The sequence below is a fragment of the Euprymna scolopes genome, chromosome 43 (genome assembly GCF_053919585.1).
Source record: "Euprymna scolopes isolate OS-2025 chromosome 43, ASM5391958v1, whole genome shotgun sequence".
Classification (NCBI taxonomy): Eukaryota; Metazoa; Mollusca; class Cephalopoda; order Sepiida; family Sepiolidae; genus Euprymna; species Euprymna scolopes.
Genome location: NC_136524.1, coordinates 62,858,192 through 62,868,191, shown reverse-complemented (window position 1 = coordinate 62,868,191; position 10,000 = coordinate 62,858,192). Strand labels below are relative to the sequence as shown.

General features: G+C 37.0%; 1 protein-coding gene across 1 annotated transcript in view; it reads right to left on the bottom strand.

The window, feature by feature from the left end:
* Positions 1-1,020: 1,020 nt before the first annotated feature.
* The window catches only part of LOC145268367 (uncharacterized), a 399,446-nt gene continuing 390,466 nt past the window's right edge, over positions 1,021-10,000 (bottom strand). Inside the window, exons 15-16 of the mRNA XM_080123915.1 lie at positions 7,189-7,258; positions 1,021-5,724 (exon numbers count right to left, since the gene is read on the bottom strand). Coding sequence (XP_079980041.1) covers positions 1,070-5,724; positions 7,189-7,258 — 4,725 coding nt within the window. The 3' untranslated portion in view covers positions 1,021-1,069. The remainder of the gene's footprint in view (positions 5,725-7,188; positions 7,259-10,000) is intronic.

Here is a 10,000-nt window from a genome sequence, read left to right as displayed (position 1 = left end):
TTTACCGTGAGACAAGCAAAAATTGGACCAAAGATTGCGTTGCACCAAACGTTACCATCAGGGAGGACCTGCCTGCCTTGAAAAATAAGAATTACAGATTCTGGCTCACTTTTTACCTTACCTTGATTCGAAACCAAAACACCAAGACAACGTCAATAGCAACACACATTATGCTCGTCATTTTCGAACAGTGTCTATCGAGACAACTGTTTCTTTTTCTTTTGTTTTTTACCGTCCTTTTTTTTTTTTAGTTTTTTTTTTTCGCACTAAATAGATTTTCTTACTTTAACAACATATGTCAATGTGTGTTACCTTTGGTGTTTCTTCGAATTTCAGTGCAACGCTGACGGATGTATAAAAGACAAACCCACGTGACAATCATTGGCATTTGCAGTAAAATGTTTTAAATATACGGATACTATTCCCATCGACACCAAGATCTGAAACACATTCACTCATACATGCGCGCGTACACATACAAGCAATATATATATATATATATATATATATATATATATATATATATATATATATATATATATAATCCACAATAATCAGAAAATTTAATTTCGTGGAAACAGAACGCATAAATGATAGAAAGGAAAAATAATTAAACACGGGAAGAATTTTTTTTTCTTCCTTTGATTTTCCTTTCTCTCTTTCACAGTATATATATATATATATATATATATATATATATATATATATATATATATATATATATATATATATATATATATATATATATTGAAAATAGTTTGGGTAGATGTAAAATATATTTATATTTGTATATTTAAACTAAATATGAACTACGTATCGATCATATTAATAGAAAACTTCTATAGGAAAACAGGAATGTTTGTCAAGAAGTAAATAGTTAAGTATTATCAGCAATAGGTGTGTGTATATATATATATGTATATATATACATATATATATTTATATGTATTTATATATTTGTATATATTTATATGTATTTGCATATGTCTTCGTAAGTATATATATATATATTGTGTATATATATATATATATATATATATATATATATATATATATATATATATATATATTATTTTATGTTTTTTCTTTTTATGACTTTTTCAGGAGTTTCCACTTTTGTTTGTTTACCAACGCTTTCAACTTTGCCCTTGTCTTTAGATTTTGGAAATATTCTTTTGAATAATGACTTGTCTTTTATGCTATCAAGATATGTAACCGGGCCGTCATTTTTTGTTGCAGTTCTGCTGTTCCAGTTGCTAACAGTATTTTCAATTACATTACTACTACTTCCGGTTCCGCTGATGTTGTTAGTACTTCCTGTATTGTTCCTGTTATCACTGACGTCGAAGCCGCCATTATCGTCTTCGTCGACGGTGTTTAATTTTCTTTCAGTTGTCAATGAAGTTTGGGCAATTGTTGTTCGTTCGGTTGCTTTTCGCTCAGACAAGCGTTCAAACTTACGTTCGATATTTCTTTCGCCTAGCATTTCTTTGTTATCTGTCGACCCAAGGCTTTTGGTTCTTCGAGGTATTTTTAGCTTTGTGCCGGTTGTTGAAGCAGTTTCGTTTTTGTTTGAAGCTTGATGCGATAATGCTGCCGAATCGCGTGTCCCTCTCGTCGACTGTCTCAGGCTGCTTGGTCTGGACAATGATGATGTTGAGCTTGATCCTGACCCACTACTAGGTGTTGGTGACATAGCCTTTGAACGGAAGGGAGCAGTTGGGGACATTGTCTTGCTTCTTGTTGACCTGTCGGCTGTTTTTTCTCCTGTGGATAACTTTTCGGAATTTAGGCGAGTTGAACTTGTATTGGGAGTTGTACTCATCGATGAGGGTCCTGCAGGCTTTTGATCTTTTTTGGCTTTCGAAGAGGTTGTTGGAGACATGAAGCTCGAGGAGCGAGGAGCGTTGCGATTCAGTGAAGCTCCTCCAGGCTTTTTCTCGCTTGTTGCGACTCTAGGTGAACTGACGCTTGTGGGGCGCACAGTTGGCGACCTTAACGATTGCGTTCGCGAAAGAGAAGTACCTCCACCTGGAGTTTTAGTATAAGAAGAGGAATTTGGTGTAGAAGGACTACCAGGCATACCTGCAACCGATCGACGCATGAGTGTCTTGTTGTGTTTCTCACTCACCGAAGATGCGATACTCTCCACAGATCCCGATTTTGATCGATTTAAAGAAGATGCTGAACTTGAAGACGTCACTCGAACAGATCGATTGAGTCTTGAATTCCTGTTAAGCATCGCTGATTTGTTTGGCGGGTGTGGGCTACTGCTTTGATCTTTTCCACTCACGCGAGTTTTTATGCTACTGCTCGATGTCTTTTTCATATAGCCTGGTACTCGAGATGATTTAGGGGTCGCTTTTGGAGAGGTAGCAGAACTTGTTGCCGGTGATGTAGTTTCGGACGGAGGGTTTGTGGAAGAAGGGCTTAGGACGGAAGACGAATTAATTGAAGTGATCGAACAGATAGCATTGTTAGGATTAACAGGATCTGGTTTAGCATCAGTTATTATATGCTTGCGTGTTTCATCGAAATTGTCGTGCCACATGTCATCTTTAGATGTGTCATGGCCACTATCGATTGATGACGAAGTACAGTCCAATACCGAGTCTCCGTTGGATTCTGTCTTTCTTGTGTTCGCATGAACTCGTACGGTGGATTTAGTCCAGGATTCAGTCCTTTGTTTCCTAACGTCCGACTCTGAATATCCCGGGTTGACAGTTATTATACTTGAACTTTTTCTCCGGTTGTCTGTGTCTGTACACGGTCGGTGAAGTTCGATGTCATTCCTCAGTTTTAAGATATCTGATTTACGCGACATTACAGGAGTGCAATAGCCGGATTCAAGATCAAGGTTACTGCTAACCGAAGTTCTTTGCGATATGGTTTCGCTCATTGTCTCAAAACCTTCGTCTTTATCCGAAACAGACGTTAGGCTGTTCCTACACCCGGATTCGTTCCGAAAATCCCCTTCGTTTTTGTTTATGAAATATCCAGGATCGAATTTCGACGAATCGATATGTTTAGTTTGTTGTTTCGATTGCTCTTGCGTTTCTCCGTGATCGGTTTTACGTTTTCGATCTCTTTCCAATCGCCATTTTGCCATTATAGTAATCGGAGATGGATCAACCTCATCACTATTCATCACGTTCTTCTCGCACCTTGCCAATGCAGATTCAACAGCGGAAGGCTCTAGATTGCTGTAGGCTCTTCTCACCTTCCTGTCGTTTACCACTTGTGATGATTTTTGGTTTAGCGTTATGTCCACTTGAGCTAACGGCCGGATACTGATAGTTTCCCTTCGATTTGTATCCGGGACTCTTTGTATTTGCTGTTGTTGCTGCTGTTGCAGTGGCTGAGGCTGTATTGGCTGCTGTTGCTGCTGCTGCTGACATTCAGTAATCACTTCTGAATCGCTGCAGTTCTCCGTCTGGAGAGTTTCAGTCGAAGTTGACGTCGATTTTACCGATAAACGACTAGAACTCTTCGAGGAACGTCGATCGTTATCCATAGGTGGTTCACTGTCGCTGTCGTCACTGGGAATATAACAGCCGTATCTACGAGGATCTCCGATAAGCCGACCTGTGCTTCCGTGTAAAAAGCTACGCTTATTGCCGAAAGTTGCGTCAGGTGTGCTTCCGCTGTTTGTGCTTTCCGCGCAATGTTTCCTGGCCACTGACTCGTCATAAGACTTTGATCGACTCATGGAACCGTTAGAGATAAAGTTCCTTAGAGCTCGATCCACTGATTCTTTTTCGACGTTGCTTCGACAGCGTCCCGATGACGCATTTTCTTTATCACCAAACCGCTCTGCTCTAAACCGCCTTTTGCCTGTTAGTTTTGCCTGTTTTGAATTGCCATTATCATCCTTGCGTGTTTTCGTTTTGTCTTTGTCTATCACACTATCGCTTCCGGATCTTGATCTCGGAGCTCGATCTACGGACTCTGGCTCTTGCTCGAAATCGCCGTTCTGTTTCCGACTAAGATAAGCATCAGTGTTCGTGTCCTGGCATGTCTTGAGAGCAACATGGACATCGTCCACACACAATGCCCGACGTACTTTTCGCTTTTCGCGTTTAGATTTCATCTCCTTATCGGTCGGAGATGTGCAAGTTGAAGTCACAGAAGAATCTGAACCTGGAAGAAATTTATCTGCATCAGCTCCCACATATTTAGGAATTTCCGTCGTAGTAGACGACTCCTTTTGGATACTCTTTCTTCTCGAAAAAGCTAAATCGCCCGAGTTCGTGCGGTTCCTTATGAGGTCGATATCGATGTCTTTGTCTTCGATCTGTTTTAGGATTTGATCGATGTTAGCTTGTCCTAAATTACACTGCCACTGACGACTAATTTGGGATCGGACTGATACGGAGACTTTATGGTTTTCGACGTTTGAATCTTCCCTCGGTGAGATCCGCTTCTGGTCGATGGTATATTTGTCTGTTTCATCTTGTTGATTATCAGTCAAGATTTCGCGATGAAGATTTCCAGATTCACTTATAGCAACTTTTCCAGAATTTATAGAATTGCTTTCGCTCATGTTGCTAGCGGATGCGTTACTTAACTTAGTAGGATCCATCTTGTCGCTCAAGTTTGTTTTTGATGAAATACCTTCGACACTTAGTAATTCTTGCTTCTCTCTTTCAGCGATTGTCCGCAAAGAATTTTCTGAAATATGTCCGTGTCCACTGCGCCTTTTTAACGAGCCTATTCTTTCCAGCCTGACATCATCGGAATGCAATGATTCGTGATGCTTCCTAGGCGCCGTAGTGGAAGAGGAATGGATAAAACTCGCTTTTCTCAACAGGGATTTTTCAAATTCATCAGAATTCCCCGATAAAAGGTTTCTCCTACTTCGATCTCTTTCCTGTTCTTTTAGCTCATTATATTCCCGCCTTGCTCGCTCAATGTCTCTTTTTTCCAAAGCACTAATCGATTTTTGTATACATTCCTTCGGCATTCTTGCACCGTGTGTTGTTTCGGATTTAGCACGGACCATAACATTTCCTGCAGATTTATCACGCCTAAGAACGACGGACGACATGGAGTCGTCATTTAGGATAGTGCTGGGTGACGAGGCTCGTTCGCGGTCCAGCAATTCTACGTCATTGATGATCGCCCTTTCCCTCCTTTCGCGACGTCGTCGTCTTAAACTGGCGTTCTTATCGAAGCCATCAGCGTTATTCGTCTCGTCTATCTGATGACCAAGATAATCCATCAGACACTCATCTTCGGAAGACTTCTGACGCAGACGCCGGAGGTTAGATGATGCGTCCTCTAGACTACTGCAAACGCTGTCGGTGTCAGTAAAATCAGTCTCGCTTAATGTAGTCCGAGTAGAAACGCCGGCTGAGTTTGTGGTCTCCGTATCTGTGCTTACACTACTTTCTGTGTCCGGTGGGCTCGGATCGCTAGACCGCTTTGATATACGTATACTCTTTCGTCCGTAACCCCGACGAACAAACTCCGAATGAGAAGGGTCAAGATGTGAGCTTTCACCGTTCGTATTATTAAGATTGGATTCGTTTTCATTGGACATATTTTTCGGTATTTCGTGTGAATCGAGCGTGACCTTTTGGACCTTTGTGATTGAGAAGCTACTGTCGGTAAACTTGCGGTTAGCGAAACCACTTCGGACATCAGCCAAGAGCATGTCAACAATGGAACCTTCCGGCTTTAGAATATCATCATCTGGGGGCTCCGACACTTTTGCTTCTTGAGCTATAAATAAAACAGAAGAAAATAAAAATAAGGATACAATAAAGAATACAATAACTAGAACAGGATGGTTATAACTGACATTTTTACTTGGTTTTATGTATGCTTACGGTTATTTAATGCTCAATATAATACTAATTGTAGACGATTAACAAAAATATAGTACTGTTATATATATATATATATATATATATATATATATATATATATATATATATATATATGGTGTAATACAATAATTTTCCAAGTTTCAAATATCAAGTTTTCTCAGTTGGCCATTTATTACTTTTTCAAAAGGTGTCCAGTAAACATTGTTTCGTATTACGACTAATAAATCTGCAAAATTATGTTATTGCTGCATATTTAGTCACGTACTTATAAGATGTTTACCTTAAAATATATAAAACACTATTATAGCTAAATTACATGATCAAGGTAATCAACACACTCTGCCGTTTCTTTCTCAGTTACGAAGATTCTGGACATGCTAAATCTATTTTAACTTTTACTAATTATTTTAGTATTTTATTATTAATATTGTTATATTTTTTATTTTCATTTATTTTACCATTCTCCAAGGCCTATTTAAAGTGTTATTGTACTTACAATTTCTTTTCCGCTTAGCGTGTTCTTACTTAGGGATTTGCCTTAGATACGAAACTTTATGTTGTTTTTTTTCCCTATATATATATATATATATATATAGCCTCGATATAATAGAAGAAGAAGATGAAGAAGAAGAAGAAGAAGAAGAAATCGTATCCTACTCTGGAAAGGCACCCAATTCCTTAATGTATGATGATTCGTACATATAATTTTATCTTATTCATGTTAATCATCCAACCATGATATGTCTCATCATTATACGGGCTATACAAATGTATTACCTAGTCATAATTATTACCTAGTTATAACTATTATCTAGTTATAACTATTACCTAGTCATAATTATTACCTAGTTATAACTATTATCTAGTTATAACTATTACCTAGTTATAATCATTTTGAGTTCGTCGTTCACTGACCAATGACAGAAAAGACCAAATTTAGCACCGGAACAGATGCTATACTTTAACGGAAATCAATTGTATTATTGGTTGATAAAAAATATATTATCTACTAATTTGGGGGTTGGTCGACGATGAAAATCAATAGAATTACTTTAAATATGGTCTATGACGTCTACTGAAGAAACTGAAGAACGAGTACGTATTTTTTTTTTGTTGATTTTATGTGGGGTAGACCAACAAAGATGAATAAAAGAAAGAAAAGGATAGAAGAGAACACAGAAGAGGGGAATAGAATAACTAATCACAATTCATGGCTTTATTAAAAACAATTGAAAGTTGCACACTATTAGGACCATGCATAAGTGGAACAGTTTAATCTTCACTAAAAAAAAAACAAAAAAAAACGTATGCGGGGAAGGAAATAAATAAACTATAATGGTATAGCAAACATTCATACCAATTTTCTTATTTTCCATTCTCTTCCTTGCTTCAGCTTTTTCCTCAAGGATCTGCCTTTGTCGGTTTTCCTGGAAATAAAAATGAAGCATACATTTTTAATCAATAAATGTGGGTTCGAGTACAGCTATTACCAGTATAGAATATGATATTTGTGTTAGAATATGTGTGATAAAATATAAGACCACATTTTCGCATCCCAACTGAGACTTATAAAATAATTAGCAGGGTTATTCATCATTACCTAGAGAAACAGTATCACATAATTTCTATCCTACTAATTTGAGCGTCTCAAAAAAGGGAAGGTATCTGAACAATTGGTTTCCACTCCTCATTCGCCTTCTTTACATGAAATTAAATCAAACTATCTACAGCCCACATGACGACACTACAGCTTAGTGGCTCTACTCCTAAATTCATAATTTTTGGTTAATTAGTTTAGGAATAAATCTTGTTAATGCAAATATATAAACATGTACACATACCTAATTTTACACACGCACAAACATATATATATATATATATATATATATATATATATATATATATATATATATATGGATGAACTCTCTCATCGGTTTCGACATATGAGCTTCTGCCACAAAAACTAAGTTGCTCGGAAATCCACACAGATAATTTGTTTATAGTGGTGAAGGTTTTGTGTAGAACCAACCACTCATTTTGCTATTACAGCTAACCTTTATCGGTGCAGATAACAGTCACATGACAGAGTATACAGTAGACTGCAGGTTTTTGCATCAGAGTTTCCTCTTCCTAGATGCATGTCTTAATAAAGACTGGGGGTGCATCCCTCCCAGTAAATTAATGCGCCCCTAGATACCAACCTGGAAATTTATACGACAGCGCTGTACGTACAACCCCTAGTTTTTCCAAATAGTTACCGATCTGGTACTGACCAGAATCACCGTTGCTTAATTTCAGTGATCTAGCGAGAACCGGTGTGTCAATGTGATTGTGTCACACACACACACACACACACACACACACACACACACACACACACACACACACACACACACACACACACACACACATATTTATTTAAATACTTGCCTAATGATGGAAACAATATATATATATTATGTATATATCATGTATATATATTTATATGTATATAAATATTTATGTATATATTATATGTATATATTTTTATATATATATATGTATATATACGTTTATATGTATATATCTCTATATATACGTATATATATATATATATGTAGATATATGTATATATATACATATACATTTTCACTTGATGGTGTCTTCTCAATTCTGCAGGACTGTAGCAGGTCTTATGAGTCAACATAATCGATAATGCTGAGCATATATATATATATATATATATATATATATATATATATATATATATATGTATGTATGTATGTATGTATGCATATATATATGTCAGGTCATGTCATGTGCTACTGGTATCATGTAACTCAGTACTACCTGCCTCATGGTCGGGTCACCGGCGACTAAACTGGTTCCCCCACCAGACTTGTTTGGTGAGGAGGGCGGCTAGTCTCCCTGAAGGATTAAAAACAAGACCTTCCAAAGGGCGAATGAACTCTTTTTCTGGGTCAACGGCCAACTAGTACCGTGTATATTTGTGTGTGCGTGTGTGTGTGTGTGTGTGTGTATTGGGGTGGAGAGGGCTCCCGTAAGCCGTGGTGAAGGCAACCTTTCTAGGAGAAGCAAATCTCTGATTTAAAAAACCATAAAGCGGAAGACCAATACCCGCATTAAGCTGGTCTGCAGTTTAATTTGTTGCTGGCTATCTTGCTCTTGCTTGCTGCTGGATCTCAACATTTTGAACCGAGAAAGAGAGACTTAGCTGTTGTACAAAGCTAAGACTCTGTAACATCATATTTGTATAGATACTCCCTCAGCCATTTGGGCTCATGGATTTTAAATGTCTGAGGGAGTGGCACTCGTCTGACAAGACGTTGAAATCATCATATATATATGGTCTGTTCATTATACATACATTATTGGTTGCATATGTGCATACATGTTTCAGTGGAATCTCGATTGAGAAAGACCCACCGCATCAGCCCGGTAAATGAAACGCTATTAAAACTAAAGGTTCATTCCTTTTGCATATAAAATTAATGAACCTTGATTTTCGTTTCAATAGCGTTTTCTTTCCCCGGACTGGTGAGGTGGATACTTCTGAATTGAGATCCCACTGAAACATGTATACACATATGTAACCAATAATGTTTGTTTAATAAACAGATTACACACCAGTTATGTGCTCCACCGAGCACGATTTAATAATCACATGAGTTTCAGTAGATTTACATCTAGTAAACCAACCTATACACCCATTATATATATATATATTCAGAAAATTTCAAGTTTACAAACTAAATAGGTCTATAAGTTTAAAGTAAGTATAAATATTAATACTAATATTTATAGGACAATCCTAAGCATACGGAAATGATAAATATTGGAGGTAAATAAACCACTGATATAAGGAAATCAATTTAAACTGTGAATTAGAATTTACCACGATTTATTATTCGACAATAAATACAAGTTGAAAACTTTAAATATGTTCCCTATAGGAAAAGGAAAATTTTAAATTTTTAACTTGTATTCTTTGTCGAATAATAAATTATTGTAAATTATAAGTTACAGTGTAAAGATATTTCCTTTCTCTCTCCCTCTCCCCCTCTCTATCCATCTCTGTATATATATATATTTAAATTGTACAGAAGGTCAGAAAAACATTGTTTTTCTGACCTTCTGTACAATTGAAACCGACGGTACCAATGTTTTTC